Source organism: Varanus komodoensis, unplaced genomic scaffold (assembly GCF_004798865.1).
Source record: "Varanus komodoensis strain SLA01 unplaced genomic scaffold, ASM479886v1 scaffold15, whole genome shotgun sequence".
Taxonomy (NCBI): domain Eukaryota; kingdom Metazoa; phylum Chordata; class Lepidosauria; order Squamata; family Varanidae; genus Varanus; species Varanus komodoensis.
Window position 1 is genome coordinate 10,693,796 of NW_025335440.1, and position 19,232 is coordinate 10,713,027.

A 19,232-nucleotide genomic window follows, 5' to 3' on the forward strand; every position below is an offset into this window, starting at 1 on the left:
TAGAAGCCGTATTGCCAACACACTCACAGATTTGATACCCCAGCTTTTCAGCATGGATTCTTTTGGCCATAAATTGCCCTTCAATCAAGGCCCGTATCTCCACTTCCTTGGGAAATGTTACGATCTGGATAGAAAGAAAGAGAAATTAAGTCACTAGGAATGTCTCCAGTGCAAATAATGGAACATTTAGAGGGGAAAGGGAAGGGTTGGCTTTGAAAGCACAAACAGAAAATGCCAGATTTACAGGGTATGGCATTGCTGGTTTGCCCCTGCAAGTCTGTATGTGTGACAGCAACATAGAAATATAGAAATAAAGAAAGTCAGAAGGGGCCTCCCAGGCCATCTAGTCTGACACCTGAGTCCAGCCAGCTCCGGTCATGTAATCCCCAACATGCGGTTGTCCACTCTTTCCTTGAACGCCTTCACTGATGGGGCCTCAACCACCTCCCTTGGAAGCCCATCCCATATCCAGCCAGTCCATATTCCATATCCAGCCAGTCACAGCTGCAGAACCCTCCTAGAGCCTAATAAGAGCCGGTGTGGTGTAGTGGTTAAGAGCGTGGGACTGGGGCGCAGAGGATCTGGGTTCAAGTCCCCGCTCAGCAATGGAGCCAACTGGGTGACTTTGGGCCAGTCACAGACTCTCAGCCCAACCTACCTCACAGGGTTGTTGTTGTGGGGATAAGATGGAGGAGGAGAGATGATGTAAGCTGCCTTGAGCCCTTTGCAGGAAAAAGGCAGGATATAAATCGCAATATAAATAAATAAATAAATAAATATAAATAATAATAACCTAATTCCGCTGGCCCCAACTGATATATTCTTAAATCTTGAAATCAAAAGTGATAGGAATCAGGGGACAACTCTATTTCCTTCCTGTACTTCCTTCTTTAGGTGAAAGGCTTCTTTCAAATTTACTTCCAGAACATTCTTGCAAGATGGCAGGGTGTGGGGGAGGAGGGGGAAGAATAGGAGAGAGCAGAGAAAGCAGCATGGTGATTTGGTTGCTTAACAGTGCAAACTTCTGCACATCTACCGAAAGGGAGGCCCACTGGCTTCCATGGAATTTACTTCCAGGTAATTGTCCCCAGACCACAAATTCAGTGGTATCTTATTTCTATTACATCCACACAATCTGAATATGTGCCAAAATAAAAAGGACAGTCAGAAGCACCAATGTTGACCAAGTCTCCAGAATTTCAGTACAATGCAACTGCATATTTGTTTAATAGAGTTGCATCAAATACTTAAGAGTAGAATGAACAGGATTTAAGTCAGACTAACGCTGAATCCCAGCCACTGGATACAATCCATTATTTTTCTTGCACCTAATGCTGGTGGTTGCAAAGGAAACAAGTCTTGTTAAGTTGATGAACGTATTTATTTATTTTGTTTCTGTGCCACCCATACCCAAAGCTCTCTGGGCAGTTTACACAGTCCGTAAAAACAAGTGATGAAAGTACAATAAAAATATCAGAAAATCAGAAAAATATTTAAAAGTTTAAAACAGCTAAAAACAGTTAATAAAAACAGACAATAACAAAGAACAACAAAAGTGGGGAGGAGAGAAAGAAGAACAACAGAGACTCTGCAAAACACCTGTGATCCCCTCAAGACACTGGGTGGCTGAGAAAGTTATTAAAAGCCTCAGAAAAGAGGGTGGTCTTAAACTGACAAGACCCCCTTCCGAGTAGACACGCTAGAATCAGAATGCTTTATAATCCTTATTTCATTAATCCTCATGACAAGCCTGAAATGGTTAGGGTATGTATGTATGTAAGTATGCATTCATTCATTCATTCATTCGGTTACTACTTCCCATTTTAAAAGCAGAAGGAATGGCTGAGAGGGAAATGCCTAGTCCAAAGCTGCCCATACTGAGTCAAGGGCTAAGAAGGTTTTTAATTTAGATTTTCCATGTCCCACCCCCATATTTATTTATTTATTTAAAACTTTTGTAGACCGTCCCATTACCGAAATCTCGGGACAGTTTAATAATACAAAATGTAAGAAAAAAGATTTTAAAAATATTCTGTACATTCTGCACAACTTGAAAGCTTGCTTGAAATCTTGGGAAGTTTTGACTGGTCCTCATAAAGTACCTACTGTGTATTCTGGGAAACAGCAAGTTTGGAACACAGGGTATACATGGAAGTAAAGGCTACATGGGGAATTCACTGCATTTAATTTTGTATTTGTAAATCAATGTATTTTTTGTATTGTTATATTTAATGGTAATTTATTATGTACTATTGTATTTCAATGTATTTTATCATGTTGTAAGCCGCCCCGAGGTTTCGGCAAGGGGCGGCATAGAAATGTTATAATAATAATAATAATTTGAAGTACTCGTAATCCTTAATCAAACATTAGGGCCGCTCTTACTCTGTCATTGTGCAAGTTGAATCTGTGTATTCCCACCACTTCAGGTATAATTTCCATCACATCAAAATAAAAACCTAAAGGAAAAATTACAAAGATCAGTATATTTGTCCTTGATAACCAAAATATACCTTTAATGCAACAAGCAAGTGAGGAGACAGCAAGCAGCGGGTTGATTCACACATAACACAAATGCATAGTTGCATGCCTGAGCCTGCAGCACCTGTGCACCTTCCTCCTTCTCTCTTCTCTCCTCGCATTATCTGCTTGCTTCCTGCATTGTGACAGCCATAGCATGCCATTACATCTGAACTGGCAAACTATTTTTCTTCTTCCCTCCCCATGCCTCCTTCCTTGCATGATGTGTCTATTTAGACTGTGAACCTATAGGGAAGTATTGACTTGTTTTACCATTACAACCTTTACTAGAAGCCTTTGCAGCTGAGGTATGGGAAAAATACTACAAGGAAAAAAGAAAAAGTCTCTTGTTGGCCTGCAGTCCAGATCTGTAAACAAGGTTTCGGCTCTGGTTTGCAACACTGGTTTGCGTGGAGAAGTGATTTTCCTCTTACTGAGCGTCATTTCTAGAACTCTTCCGATGGATACTGCTAGCCCATTACAGAAGGCATATCTGACAGCGCTGACAAAAGGTTGTGCTGCTGTTCTGATAACAAACAAAGACACCGATCATTGCCTGAATTAATTCATTGCTGGCACAAAAGCCCAAAGTAAAAGGATGGGAAAGGCACAAAAGTATCAAGCCTCGCCTTGACACTCTCCTCGCTTCCAAAATACATACCAACATTGCCATTATTCCCAACAGGTGTAGACGCTAGTGCTTCAGAGAATTCCTCCCACAAGCCCGAGGAAACCTCATCTCGAATCTTCTCTCTCATCAAAGAACCATTCTTATAACTAAAACAAATCACACAAGAAGAATTACAACAGACCCATTGCATTTTGGCTATAGGGTGGTACAGAAATGAAATATTATTATTTCCCAAGATGCGCAGTCAGAATTTTGCAGAATTTTGCAAAGCCATTACAAGGCTGCAATCCTATTTACCCTACCATAGAAGCAAGAATTCTCTCTGTCTGTCTCTGTGTGTGTGTGTGTGTGTGTGTGTGACTGCCTGGGCCCTAAAGACCACCCTAAACAGTCCTTCTCCAGGATTCCCCACCAAAAGAAGCGAGATGGATTGCTACTAAAATGGAGTCTTTTCTGCTGCAGCATCTGGTGGGAAAAAGGCTTCCCAGAGAATCCAGTCTGGTGCCTTCGCAGCTGCACCTGAAGACCTTGCTTTCCCAGGTATTCTGGTCTTGCAGCATCTGTTGCTTTAGCTCTGTACTTAAATCTTTGCATTGCTGCTAGGCTTCACTTTGGTTTGCACCTTTAAGGTGTAGCTTCATGTCCCACAGTATCATGCTGTATTTCATGGTTCTCATTGTTGTCAACAGACCAGAGAGCTTCAGCTATTGAGCACTGTACAAATGCAACAGATCAATACAGTGAGCCCTACATAGGGTCACCTTGTAGATGCAGGTGTGTGGATCTGAGTTTATAGCTCTTTGGTGTATAAAGCTGGATCCAGATTTAGTCACACTTAGCCCATGGGATGAGTTAATGACTGACTTAAGCCCCATGGATTTCAATGGGTCAGCTCCAAGTACAATTACATCTTTACATTAATGTCAGCACAAAAACTAGGATAGCTCTGCCGAAAAGGCTTACAAGATTCTGGCACCTGGAGTTTTTCTCCCATGCACGGCGGCTGCAGTTTTGCTTGTTTTTATTCTGTAAACCACCCTGAAAACTTTGTTATACAATGGCCCATAAGTATCAGAAATTATATTTTAAGTACTCTTATTATCACTACTGCTTCCCTGAGATCAACATCTATCTAGAATAATACCTTTTATTAGGTCAACATGAACAGTCACCAAGAAATGTGTAAGCTCTTGAGATCTTACCCTGAGGATTTAACATCCTGCCTGATGCAGCGATCTGAACATCTCAAAAGCTTGTGCATTTCTGATGATCTTCCGAACGGACCTAGTAAAAGCTATCATAATATATGGATGTGGGCATCCTTTTTCAGGCCAAGGCAGCTGCCTTTGTTTGCCACGGATAACAATGAGAGGTGCATTACCAGAGCAAGGCCATGTAGGCATGCAAATCAGCCGGGCTGCAGAGGATGTGACCTTCCAAGGCAGGCTTCGGCTCTTTAATCCAAAGGAACAACGTATCGCTGGTGCCAAGACTAATCTGGGGGAGAAAATGTGAAGTGCTAGCACAATATGCATGAAAAGCAATGTAGAAATCAAATTAAACCCATTCGTTTATGCTACTAATGATCTTTAAATTGCACATTAAAGCAATTGAATTCTTGCACAATCAGCTCTGCTTGTCGCCTTTGTGCGAGATACAGAGCAGAAGTCAAGTTTGGCTAGGATGTATTTGGGAAATCAGCTTTCCCGAACCTGGTATCTTCCAGAGGTTCGGGGCTTCAACTCCCACTGGGCCCAGCAGGAAAAGGATGCTGGAACTGTAGCCTAGAGCTTCTGAAAGGTGCCAGGCAGAAAAACGTTCAGGTGAACTCACACACATAAACATCACTGGATGAAATGACATCAAGCGATGAATCCACCACTGCAGGGAAAACCTTCTTACTGCCTGATGATATTATCATCATCATCATTATATCACCAACACCACCATCATTCCAGTCTGGCTTTCAGAACAGCAGCCCTCCTAAAAGAGTTTGGATCAATAAAATGGACCACTATAGTAATAACTGCCCCCCTCAAAAAACCCAACAAACCAATCAACATTGGGCCTGGAATAAAAACCTGCCATGAAAGCATAGCTACAAAATCTTGCAAAACATCATCGAGGAAAAGCAGGAGTAGCTTTGCCAAGCTCCCCAAATCTGGTGCCCTCCAGATGTGCCAGATGTGCTTCAAACCCCCATCACCCTGTTCCGTGTGGCAACCTGAAAGGCTGGTGCTGGGCAGGAGTTTGAAGCAATCCTCTTCCATAAAGGCTGTTCTGGCATACCAGTGAGAGAAGATTCTGAGCAACACACCCGTGTGTGTCTGCCAGCCTTGCTTCTCTGCCCTTTGCATGCATTTGGAGAACTTCCGCAACACCATCTGCTTCACAGAAATCAATCCCAGCCACGAACAGCACAAGGGAAATCAACCCAGGGTACATCCAGACAAAGGCCTTCTAGTACCAGCAATCACAAGGCATTGTGCACCTATTCTACCTTTTCTTCCTTAACAGAAGGGGAGGAAGGCGGCCACAACAACGGGAAAACACAGGAAGGCTACAAATTAAAAATGTTATTGTTTGGACCTCTTGCAAAATTCTTTGAACGAAGCTGTGCAATCACGCAGAAAGAGCCACTTCCAGAAGCGCCCATGCCCTGCTATGCTTGTTATGATGGGGTCCTTCTGCTCTTCATTACTTTGGGGTGTCAATAATCTCCGTGGAAAAGATTTAAGGATCTGTTCCAATCTCCTCAGCTGAAATCAATGGGAACTGAAAGGGCTCAGCGAGGGGCATATGCCCAGCCAAATGTATGTCACAGGGTTCCTATCCGAGGCTCATTCTCGATAGGACTCAGGGATTTATCCCGCACATCTGATCAACAGTATGGATGCGACGTGTCGGCACTTACTGCAATGTCTCCTTCACCAAGCTGCATTCCTGCCAGAGATGCTAAAAATAGACAAGAGGGTCTGGTTACCAATGAGGTTAGCCATCGCGCCGGGTGCCAAGGCGAATGGATGCAGCTGAAAAATTAGGTCGACTGAAATCAGGTTTGTATCAGTCTCTGTGATCTTACTAGGATATAAGTGCATCCCTTTTTTGGACTGCTGGAATCTATCTGGCACTAAAAGTATTCAGGCCACTCCAGAATACAGTAGATTCTAACACATGGATTAAAGAAGACTTAAAGAATGTTCTTTAATGGGTGCAATCAAAGGGAAACTCAGAATTCCACCAGCAAATGTTTTAACTTCCTTACCTGGATTGTCTCCAGTAAATGCTACAATTTTACAGTCAGGGTTAAATCCAAAGCGCTGCACATAATATGGCGAAATGGAACCCTGAAATGGAGAGGAGAAAGTTGTTTAAGAGGACTGTAACCTTTTGCATCAGAACATGTGGCACTTTAACAGAGAAATCTTGCATGTTCTATAGAATAGCCATAAAGGCCTGTAAAAGAGAACTTTGGCAGAGAAATCTCAGGGCCCCCACAAAACCACAATTCCCAAGATTCTTTGGAGAGGAAACAGAGACCGTGACATGACATGACAACCCACGGTGTGTAACTAGCTATGCTGGGTTGTCCTGTCTCTTAAACCCAGATCTCTTTTCAAAGGGTACCTCCCCGCCCCCCAGCCCTTACAACAAGCCACTCCAACAACTCATGGTTTGTTCTAGGGGTTATTTGCTCCACAATAACTTGTCATGTCATAAAATACAGGAGAAAAATTCTATCAAGTGTTGCAGAGATCTGCTAGCAATTTCTTTGCCATGTTGCCTTTGCCCCTCCCAGTGAGAGCCCCACGGCCAGTGCCCATGGGTACACTGGCATGACCGCCACTGGTTCAGCTTTTTAGAAATCAATCACAGACAACTGCACATTGTGTTCCTATTTTTTTTTCTAAAGTAATAATCTTTGTCCGTCTTTTCCAAGTGTTTAAGAGCACCCTTATGGCTGTCTGATAAAAGTCACCTTGCCTGCTGAATTCTCTTGCATGTTTCAGTTGTCATGGGCCAATTGAAAAGCACTGAAAAAGGCGACAGGAGGGAGGAAGCAAGAAAAGCACGAGCACCAAAACTGAAATATGCAAGGGAATTGACCAGCCAACAGTATACATAATGAGCAGCCGTAAGAACGAACTTGTACAAGACTGACAGTATTTTTAAAATTCTGAACATGTTAGCAGAATTTTCTGAGGGCAAGAAAACAATGACCCCAATTGCTCAATTTTGAGCATCCAAAAGAAATTATTTTAAGTGACAATGAAAAGGGATAGTAATTGGAAGGGGGAGGAAGACACAAGATGAATTCTGCCATGAAGCACATCTGGAGGATAAAGGAAAGGAGGGGAAGAACAAGCATGATAACCCCGCCGTGGGTCTGGAGCACCATGGGTTGCTCTGTGAAGAAAGGTCCCCGCATATCTTATTCACATGGTGGCTTAAAGAGTTGTGTGAACCTGTCCAGTGAAACTGGCCTGAATTTATATTGTTGATTAGCAGAATCTTGTATAATTGTTTACACATATCTTGTTCTGCTGCAGAGAACCAGACCATTTACTTAACAAGGGATTTTTACAGAATACCTGTAAATTTTTCTCAGGATTGCCTGAAATAATCCCTTACATCAGTTTCCAAAAACAACAACCAGTGGTTTCAATGTTTCTTTCATCTGACTTTCTTTTTTCTGACTATTCTAAAGCAGCGACCACAATGCCTGTAGACCACATATATACACAGTATTTTCTCTCCCTTTTCTTCTTAGCAAAAGTCAATGTTTGCTATTCTCATCTAGTCTGTTAGGCCCTGAACCTCCCACTTAACAATCTAGTTCCAAAGGTCCTCTGAGGGAAACAATTACAATTTAAACCATTAAAATTGCTAGTGTAGAAGATTCACCTTTCAAAAATCCAATTAAAAATAATAGATACAGGCTCTAATCCCATTAAATTCCCTAGAATTGTTCCATGGCAGCCAATACCAGTATTTTGCTGGATGGTACGGGATGACCCAACTTTTTTTCTAATCCAGGTGCACAAGCATTGAGACAGACAGAACTCCATACTTTCTCACGGATCTGCAGTAAATTCATGCCAGAACCTGAGGAGACAAACAGCTTCTCTGGGAAAAAAATTTCAAAATGTTCTATCATACAAAACATAGCAAGAAGAGAGGAAAGAAGGAAAAGCTATCTTCACAGTAGACAAATTCTATTGCAGCCAATATTGCCTTAAGTGCTTTTCAACAGTTGTCTTTGTTCTGGTACCCAAGGTCTATCTCAATTATCTCTTTAAGTTAGACAGAAAATGGCCCACGACTCCCATGTTGCTGTCTGGGACAGGCTGGGAGTTGTAGGACTTTTCCGTCTAAACTTGTGTAGGGTTGCATCTTGATTATACATATTAGTCACATTAACACATCCAGAGTCATATACAAACCAAATTAAGAACATGAATCGTCATCATCAGGTAAATCGAACAAAAACTCATACTAAAAACTGCATTCAACCGACACATATTTGTCAAATGCCAGTGCAAATTTTTAAGCAGGACCATGAAAACGATGGCATCTGGTGGATAATGCCTTGTTAAAGAAGGAAGTTTGCACTATACAGAAAAATGCCGCCACAAAAGTTACGTGTCTCTTTTGGGAGGATATTGCAGTATAGACGCGACTACTAAAAAGGCTCTGCTGATCCTTCAAAGTGAACAAGTAAATATGAAGCAAGGCCTCCCCTGCTGAACAAAGCAAACAAACCCCCATCCCCACTGGTTTAAAATCAGGAATGGCTAGAAAAAACGACACTTAGAGAAGAGTTTAGGATCTAGTGGGGAGAACCAGGTTGCAAGTGGCAAGTTGCACATAAATGGGGATAAGGGCAGAAAAGAAATTTGCTGAGACATCTGAGAAAAGAGATTTGCTGAGCATTTCAAGGATACAGACAAAGGCACTGGCATATTTATACACATCTACTCACACCGTATCATTATCAGAGCTCACGCCTCCCATTCTCTGCCTGCAGTCATTCATTCTGCAACAGCCTGGCCAACACTCACTTCTGAAGTAAGATGCACCTGAAAACTTAATCAGTGCCTCATTTAAAAACATGTATAAAGAGCGTTGATCAGAATGTACGAGCCTCAATGCCTTCTCCCAGCAACTAAAAGCACCTCTATTTGAGATGGTCTTTTCAAGTGCAACACCCTGTTTTATTTTTGATGGTTTTAACATCTTCTGCTCTTGCTGATCTTAGATGCCTGCCTTTTAGGGGTTTTTTTTTACTGTTGGCTGTATGATGATTGTGGGGTTTGCTTTTAGGTTCTTTCTGCACTTGCATTTTTACTGGTTGCATCATACGTTGTGTGTTTGCCACTTTGGATGCTGCTAGCAGAAGGGTGTGGAGGGGCAGTGGAAGAGGTGGAGGAGGAGCTGGAGCAATCATGGTCTAATTAGACAGCAGGAGAGAGGGCAATACAGACGCCACATGCTGGCATTCTGCATTCAGCTGCCTCATTCACGTGCATCGCCACCCAGCCACTTCCCCATGTGGGGACCTGGGAAGGGATGTGATACTTGGACTCCAGCACAATGCTCCTGTGATCAGCCCTCTGGGCTGGAAATAAGCCTAGAAGGTATGTCCTGTGTATGGGAACCTGAGGGCAGCTGCTTGCCCACTGCATGAGCAGAACACTGGATGAGATGGACCCCTGCTCTGCTCCAGCAGGGCTCGGACCCTCTTATGCCTTGAGCAGGATAAGAAGCTGATCCCAAAGAAGTGTACCTCTGTACTGTCGGCCCGTCCACATCCTGGTTCTCTCCAGAGCCACAGTACTGGTCTGGTTTCTCCTTGCACCGGAGAAGAGCCTAGTGCCGTTGCACCAACTGTGAGCATCCCACCAAGAAGGAGTGGCTGAGGGGGAAGGCTTGACAACCCTTGACCATCATGAGAGACATGGCGGGGGGTGTCCGTGAGCCAAGGCGTATCAGGCAGCTTGAGGACCACAGCCGCTCTGCCAGGTGCCTAGCTGTAGCCATACTGGGGTGCAGCATCACATGTCACATCTCCTAAGAGCATAAGAACAGCCCTGCGGGATCAGACCCAGGGTCCACCCGGAGCTGCTCTGTGCACACAATGGCAACCCAGCTGCCCACAGAATCCCTCAGGCAGGATGGGTGCAAGGCCTCATCCTGCCCAAACTTCTCAGCAACTGGTATACGCAGGAATGCTGCCTCTGGAAAAGGAGGTACACGTGGCCAGCAAGGTTAGTAGCCACAAACAGCCTGTTCCTCTGTGACTTCAGAGGAGGTCTTCTAGCACACCTGGTTAGCCAGGATCCTGAAAGCATGTGGGCACCTATTACAAAAGGCACCCCAGCATTCTTCCTGAAGAGAAAAGAGGGACAGCAAAACAGTTACCAAAAATAGGGACAGCAGGATTATATGAGGAAGAAAAGACAGGATGGATACCAGAAGATGGAACAGCAAAGGGTAGCAACACCTTAGAAGTAAAGTTCGAAGGCAGGACAGGAAATAGCCAAGTCATTTCTTGGGTTTTGCTTTTTTCCCCTCTTTTTTTTGCTGCCTCTCCCCATTTTCTTTTTAAAAACCAAAACTCTGTCTCTTTGCTTCCATATTCCATCAGTGCTCTTTTGTCCCTCCGTTCTCCTCCTTTTCTTAACCAACTAGCTTCAGTTACGCGATACTCTCACTCTTTCCTTCAGCCACTGGCAAAGCTTTCCCTTTAGGGGTTCACCACATAATTTGCTCATCTATCTGCCAGGGTGTACAGTGAAGGCCAGCAGGAGGATCATTCCCCGGAGGTTCTTTGCAACCACTTCCTCACCCACCCTGGCCACGTCGTTCCATTTTCTTAACGAGAGAGGCACGACGTCTGCGCTTCTTCTGGGGTTTTGCCAGTCCTCCAGTTGCTACTGGAGGAAGGAGATGCTGAAGCATGCTGCCAATTAACACAAAGCTGAACGGGCTCCCCTGCCACAGTCCGGGAAGCAATTAGTGTGCTGGCATCATTTCACGGGCGTTCGTTCAGTCAAGAAACACAACTGGGAGGGAAACAGGCAGTGGCAGGACAGACAGCTGCCACATAGGTTCAAGCCATCTTCTAGACACCAAGCTTCCTTCTCACCCGTAATCCATCAACTAAAAATCATTATCTTACATTGCCTTATATATACTGGGAACTGCACACAGGTTAAACGTGTCCCTACACATGTGCTCACATTTGGCACAAGGAAGGGGAGAAAGGACTGATTCCTTGCAGCCAGCCTGGCTTTAGATCAGGTTCTCTTCAAAGCAAGGTGGACATCTTTGTCATCTGGAGGGGCCAGGATGGATGAAGCCACCTGGGTAGCACCAGCCTCATTCTCAAATTTGGTTTGTCAGTTGCAATGTATGGCTATGAAAGTTGGGCCATAAGGAAGGCTGAGCACTGAAGGATTGAGGCCTTTGAATTGTGGTGCTGGAGGAGATTGCTGCGAGTCCCTTGGACCGCAAGGCGATCAAACCGGTCAGTCCTAGAGGAGATCAACCCTGACTGCTCTTTGGAAGCTGAAGTTGACGCTGAAATACTTTGGCCACCTAACGAGAAGGAAGGTCTTCCTGGAGAAGATCCCGATGCTGGGAACGATTGACGGCAAAAGGATAAGGGGACGACAGAGGATGAGGTGGCTAGATGGAGTCCCTGGGGCAGTGGGTGTGGGCTTGGGTGGACTCTGAGGGATGGTGGAGGACAGGAGAGCGATCATGGGGTTGTGATGGGTCAAGCACGACTTTGTGCGGGGAGGGAAAGGAAAACTGGGAACAAAACTCAGAAAAGTAGGTACTGAACTGCACAGGCCCAGTCACTGGAAGATGAAGTTACAGAAGTCCATATTTGGTGAGGGTGGTCGATACCCATTGCTCACTCGTGACAATTTTGCACATCTCTCCCATGTGCTAACTTTCACACAACTATTTTTATTATAAAATATTTCTTGGTTGTCTTTCAGGGTAGAAACGCTGCCATTAAAACATAGTAACAATAATCAATATGGTTTTTAAAAGCAATTAAAAACACCATTCAATCAACAAAACACGCATTCAAAACCCATCAGTCACTGCACTGATCAGCTTGGTGCTTCTAATTTACGAGGAGCTTGATCGGTAAATTCAGCTGAATGCATTGCAGGCAGCAGGCACCAAGGCATTCTGCTGCCGTGTGCCATCAAGCCGACTCTGACTTACAGCAACCCTTTTCGGCCCTCCGAAAAGCCTGTCCTTGGCAGCTCGCTCAGCTCAGCCAGACAATGAAGGAGACGCACATTTTTAAAATTAAAAAAAAAAGATAGGAGTTGCTCAGAATGTATTCACTGCAACCAAAAAGTGACAGAAAACCCCTATTGTGGAAGTTGTATCTCCTGGCCTATGGATCTTTGTTGTCTCCTAGCCCTGGATATGATGGGAGTGTTCGTGGGGAAAAGAAAGTCCTTTCATTTCATAAACAGGAAACAAAACAAGCAAGCAAGCAAACAAAACAATATTTGAGTTAAGAAGTTCTCCCAACACAAGGGCCTGCTCATCTCCAGATCTCATATCTAAGGGCAATGGTTATGTTGCTCTCCAACCAGAAAGGGAACGTAGTTGGGTTGGCATGGAAAGGAATCAGGCTATGAGAAGCTGGCAATACAGTGGCGGATTTCTGGTGTGGGAGTACAGGATAAATTAGATAGGAACTAATTAATTAAGTGCATTTGATTAGCATGAAATGGAATTGATCAAAGATAATAAATTGAATCTTGTTTTACACTTCATTTCGGCCTAGCAAGGTATGTGGTGTGGAGTGGATTATTTTTTTAAATAAATGGTGCCCATTTATATTTTGGTTGCAACCAATCCACACTTGGCTGGGAAGAAACCCCACTGAACCCAGCTAGACTTTTGCATAGACAGGAGCAGAATCATTCTGTTAGCACCTGCAAGCAACTCCCATGCAACTTTAGATGGAAAAATGGAACATGATGGGACACTCGAGCTACATGCTGGCAAACCAAAGATGCTGTTCAGAAACCCTGCAGTGGAGAAGGGATATTTATCTTAGACTGCAAAGGAAATAGAGAAATGACCACCTTTGGCTGAGGCTGAAACATATGCTCTAAGAATAATGGCTGATGCGCATTCTGAGGACACCTATGGAATTGTTCCTAAGAAGTAAACTTACTCCTCTCTTCTAGTGATCTCACCAATGAATGGATTCATGTGATGAATGAAACAAGTCAGTCTTATTTGTTAATAGTATCAAAATTCAAAATGATTTCACAAATGTTTGTTAAAAAATAAGTTAAATATATTTAAGTGTTCATGTTTAGGTGTTGTTACTCAGTGCGGCCTCACACAATATGAACCTGGTAAACAGTACCTTCAATTTTTTTTAATTTTTATTAGAATTTTAAACTAAAACTACACATATCAGTCATCACACACATCAGATTCACGGGGTCAGCCCCCTACAACATGTCTTTTAACATTCTATGATCATACTATAATCTACTATGATCATTCTATGATCATACTACTATAATTTTTTTTCCATTTCTAGTTTAGTTGTTTGTTTTCTGGGGTAAAAAAGATTTGCTTCTTGGATAAAGAAAAGCCATGAGTCGACAGTTTAATGCATTCCATAAGCAACTACCGTTTAAAAACAACATATGGCAATTTTGAGATGAAAACCCTGACTTTTCTGAACCCTGAGAAACATTTAATCAGAATTCTCTTGTGCCACTTCACAAAAGGGCATGACAACGCCAATCTTTAAACTCCATCTGTGCATGATTCTCTAATCTCAGTGTAAAACATAGTTCCAAACAAACTAAACTAGTAAAACCAGTCCACTAATGCTTGCATTGTAAATCTCAGATTATTGATTCAGTATGTCAAGTAATTTAATACACCCCAACAGGACTTGTAGCACCACAAACTGACTGGATGGCAAATTAAACCACCAGCCGCAAAAAAAATAGGTCGCATCATCTTAATTACTAAACAATCTGCAAATCAACTTTCTACCTCCATATCTAGAATTGATACCTTCTAATCACAGTGGACTATTCAGTCATGACCAATTAACGTGTTTCAATATATGGTGTGGCTGTTTTGGGAGCAACTTTTACTGGGCTGAGGTATGGTACCAAAAGTTTGCAAGATAAAAAAAGAAGGCTTACCAGCCTGATCTTCTCCCTACCTTTAAGTACTTCCATGAATGAAAAGACAAGACAAGTGCAGTTGTTCCCACTAAATTATATTCCCTCTGGTCTTTTAAACTTCCTCCTCCTGTTGCAAGAAGCAGAATTCCAGGGCTCAACACAGACAACAGAAGGGGAAAAGGGGAAGAACACCACCCCGTGATAAAAACAGCAGGTGAAACAACCCAAATAAACCACTGGGAAATTTAAAGGTGCACATGGACACTCAAGAAGCAAATGTAAAATAACGGCTGTATTGGAACCACCTCATATAGGTAGGAGAGGGAAGGTTGGTGACATCCCTGCTGGTGCTTTTATTCCAACATCAGAAGGATCTGTCCATGGTGCTGAACCTATTTTGTGGAAAGGGTCAGCATCCCAGCAGCCACCAGCTTCCTCCTTAAACCTGGCCACCATGTTACTCTTCTCTGTTAAATTGGCTGAGGGTTGGTATGTTTAATTTAACACCAGCAGAGGGGGAAATGACAGGATGGGATGATCTAATCTCTCTGATTTGCATGCTATTGTCCTAACCTAGAGCAGAGCCCCATGTGCTTACACTATTTTTTAACCTTCAGGATCAGCTACACATCTAATGCTGCACTGATTTAGCCCCAAGACGAAGTGTGTTGTGCGGTTTGTGAATTTACTTCTTTTTTAAAAAAGAAATAAATATTAACAGAACTGCAACCACAGGACTGCATTTAGGGTTAAACAAGAGACAGGATCCTGCCAGACCTAGGTAGGAGTTGGATTCTGACCCATGGTTCTGTCTATTATCTGTGACCTTGTGCAGCTGCAACTGGGTTATCCCTTAAGAAATGCCTCCTCCGTGTGGAACATGCTCAGTGTCAGAGTCCAAGAAGTGACAGCAGGTTAAACTTATGAACACCAGGGCCCAGACACCTGAATCCAAGTACTAACCAATATCCAATCCGGATTCCAAGTCAACAGGAGGTAAGCACAAACCAGGAGTCAAGAGCCAGAAAGTCCACACAAGGAGAAGCTACCTTTGAAACAGAAGTGGGAGCAGAACTGAGGCCCAGAAGTAGGGATAGCAGCCAAGGGTTCACAGCAGGGTGCAGGAGCCAGAACAAGGAAAGGGGTAGGTCCAGAGCCAAGGTTTTGCATAGCAACAGGAAGCACCACAACAAGCCACAAGACCCTCATTGTTGAGGCAGCTTCTGGAGGGCAGAACTGGTTCATATATAACTCTTCCCTCAGGACTCCCAGGTGATGTTCGTTAAGGGCCCTGATAGCTGGCATAGGCTACCAGGGCTGCTCTTCTAACCTTGGCCAGAAAACGGGGCCCTGAAGCTGCCTCACATCCTGACACTCAGCCCTCAAGGTCTTGCTCTGTGTTAAACACCAAAGAAGAGCTCGAAGGCCACCCTTCTGGTCCAGCATTACCAGCGGTCCCTTAGATGCCATCTAGCAGGAGCCTTCTCCTAGGTTGGCCTGCCAACTTCTGCTGTGGCCCCCAAACATGGCTGGCCCGTTAGAAAAAAAGGCCAAGCTTCATTTCCATTCAGAGGGCAACCTTCAGTCAAAAGAGCAAGATATCTGATGGCCTTCAGATGGTTTGTTGAATATAGCTTTATTACGAATGAAAAAGTAGTTATTGGTAAAATAATCCAAGTCAATGTGCTTATTTGTGAGATTTTACAGATAGCTATTAGAATGGCCTTTATTGTAAGCCTCTGGGAATCCTAGTTAACCCTGGAAAGAGAAGGCTGACAACGCCATAATTAAATAAAGTCCAGTGGTGGTGGGTCTCTGTGTTATCCATATTGCTTGGGAGACAGGAATTTAAAAAGGTAGAGAGACGTTTTGTGTTCATTAACAAGCCGTTTAAAAATGGCACTGCCCCACAGAGGGACATCAAGTGTGTTGAGCCACTGACAGTCCCCTCGACGGCCACGTGGCTGGCTGGAGGGTCAGCGCCAGCCACTCGTAGGTGGTGGCTCAGTGACCAATGCAAAGGCAGGTCAAAGTTAGGATGAGAAGGTGGATCCGACCCGTGGTGATATGGAGAGGTCCAATAGGTACCTAGGACAGATACAGAATGTCACTGCAAAGTACTATTGAGTAGTCGCTCAAGTGGTCCCAGAAATGCAGCTCACATTTTAGTAGGGGCTGTTCAAATGCTGATGTGACATACGTTAGTGACAGGCACTAAAATATGCATTCTTAGCATCTACAGAGAGGTTCAAGGTTGGAACAGAAATTAGCCTAATCTGTCTTTTTATGTGACATAGAGGGGCTGTTCACAAGTTAATTTCCTCATGAGCTTAGAGGACAATGTCGGCTGCAATTCTGAATCTGCAGGCAGAGGCGGGATGCTCACAGTGTGCCATGTTCTGCAAACCCAGCATCATGGGCTGAAAACAACCCTCGGATAACCAATGGCTTGCTTTAGGGTCACGTGAGTGCCCTCAAACAACCCACGATGCTGTGTTCACACGGCACAGCAAACCACGGCAAGCAGAGGCGCCCACAGGTGCCATCCAACAACATGCTGCTCTCATGGATAAATCAAACCACACGGACTGTTGTGCTGCTCTGAGCAGGTTTGCATGACAATAGTCCTTTTCTCTGGAATTGTCATCTTTTTCAAATTGTGAATTTCCAGTGGCTTTTATTTATTTATTTAGGAGACTTCTATGCCGCCCCATTCGCCGCAGCCTCGAGGCGGCTCACATCCATAAATAAACTTCCATAGAATAATATAAATTAACAGTATAAATTAAGTCGCCCTGGCCAAAGAATAAAATCTTGCTTGTTTTTAAGACTTCACTAGTGGCTGAGGGGGGAAGGTCAACTTTTAGTCATAAAACCTCATTTGTAGCTCCAGCCTCTCCACCATGGGCAAAGTTCTCCTAAGATTATCCTGGACTCCTGTACCTTTAAATGAAATGCTTCCATTTCACAGATTCTCTGCTTTATTTCTTCCTACTGACACCAGCCGGTTATTTTTCCCTTGAAGAGCCTCTCTCCATGCCAACTTCCAACCCCAGTTCTTAATTACTCATTTCCTCTCATTTTTCTTCTCTTCCTTCTTCTTTCAAAATTCCTCTATTTAAAGAAGGAAAAGAAGAAAATGAGCATAGCCAGAGGAAAATCCAGTTGCTCAACCACTGAGAGCAACAGGAAAGATCCCATGGATATCAGATGGATATTCTCCACTGCCTGGTGACTGAGAGACTTATTCTGCAACGTGCAATGAAAAAAAACATGTAGCGTCTTCATTTCTACCAGAAATTAGGCTGTATATAGAAAGAATGCTGCTTTGCAATTGGGATGCTAGGTTCACATCCCTGCTTTGCCACAAAGCTTGCTGGCTGGCCTTTGACAAGTCCCTATTTCCCAATCCAGTCTACTCAACGGAGCCCTTACAAGGCTCTGGTTCATAGAAATTAGCACTGCTTGCGTGGAGGTGGAGGACTGGGAGAATCCAGGCATCTCGTGGTGGGAATAACATGGCTGTTCTTTAAAATGTAGGGTGGTTTTTGTTTGTTTTGCTGCTGTTTCGAAAGAGCAATAGATCAAATGACACATTGAGGTTGTTGGGTCTCAAGTTCCTCACTTTAAAAAAAAATCCACGCAGTACAAATGGAAATAATTTGTCATTCTAATCTAACTTTTTGGCATTAAAAAAATCAATTGACTAAAGCGCAAAGCATTTTACAGAAAGAGATCTGTGCCTCCTGCGACTGACCCTGACTCCATTCCAGATTATGGCTCTGACATTCTTTCAGCTTAAGCTGACTGGATTTTTTTAAAAGAATTGTTCTAGTGGAGGGCTGAACGACAGACCAAGTCCTTGGCAATCCAAATGTCATATGCTTAGCAAAAAAATGTAGAGGGTGATTATATGAAGAGTATTTTAAAGATGTTACTTCTAAAAGGTGAAGAGCAGCTGCAGGCCAGATGTCATTTGAGCAAATTCACACAATCGAAGGGGGAGAGAATCCACGGTGGCTTCTTGTCGCCCCCTCTGCCTTTGCGGCACACATGTGTCCAAACCCAGCAAGAAGGGGTGGGTTCCACACCTCCCGAGAACCCCACTACAAGCCGTGGGTCCTGGGGTGCGTTAGAACCAGCCCTGCCGTGTGCCCTGCCAGGTTCGGACGATGTGGTCGCCCACACAGCATGAGGGTGATTAGGCAATGCGTGCCGCGCAAAGCCGCTCGTGGGGGGGGCGGGGAAAAGCAGCCACCGCGGCACACGGGGACCATGTGTGTGTCACAGCATAGCTGCTCGAAAATTGTCCCACATGCAGCTTTCACCAACTGTTGTGCCATTAGTCTCCAGCTGCATGCCCGCTGCCCAGACAATGCTGGCAATTTTTAAAGTCACAGTTAAGAGCTCAGGAAGGACCCTCCTGCAGTCTCTTTCCACTGTTCTTCTCTCCACTGCAAGCTCCCTTGCATCCTTTAACTACAATTTGATATTGCACTGGAAGCAATATGAACCATGGCCAATGCTACCCACAATCTCCTCTTACCCACTGTCAGGAGACAGGGGTCCTCCTTCCCACTTTCAGAACAACAGACCATTATTTGGCAAAAGCTGTTTACTCTCTTTGGCCAAAGCTCTTTATTTACATCCAACAATCCATAACCAGCAAAAGAGTCCGAGCCTGCAGAGAGTGGTTCACTGGACCCAAACTAGAAACTACTTCTAAGAAACCTTCTTTCTAAAAACCCTTCTATCTCTGGGACCCTTCCTTTCTGGGAGGGCCCTTTGGGAGCTGGCTAGCCTAGCTCTACACAAGCCCTCTGGTTGGCTAGCCCTTCTCTCCTGATGTCACATAATGGGGTCAAGGATCACACAAACTT

General features: G+C 44.0%; 1 protein-coding gene across 2 annotated transcripts in view; it reads right to left on the reverse strand.

Moving 5' to 3' along the window:
- The window catches only part of XYLB (xylulokinase), a 99,793-nt gene that overhangs the window by 61,724 nt on the left and 18,837 nt on the right, over window positions 1-19,232 (reverse strand). For both annotated transcript variants that reach the window (XM_044425123.1, XM_044425124.1), the window contains exons 9-15: window positions 8,139-8,257; window positions 6,417-6,498; window positions 6,066-6,106; window positions 4,533-4,648; window positions 3,182-3,297; window positions 2,386-2,459; window positions 28-124 (exon numbers count right to left, since the gene is read on the reverse strand). In XM_044425123.1, coding sequence (XP_044281058.1) covers window positions 28-124; window positions 2,386-2,459; window positions 3,182-3,297; window positions 4,533-4,648; window positions 6,066-6,106; window positions 6,417-6,498; window positions 8,139-8,257 — 645 coding nt within the window. The remainder of the gene's footprint in view (window positions 1-27; window positions 125-2,385; window positions 2,460-3,181; window positions 3,298-4,532; window positions 4,649-6,065; window positions 6,107-6,416; window positions 6,499-8,138; window positions 8,258-19,232) is intronic.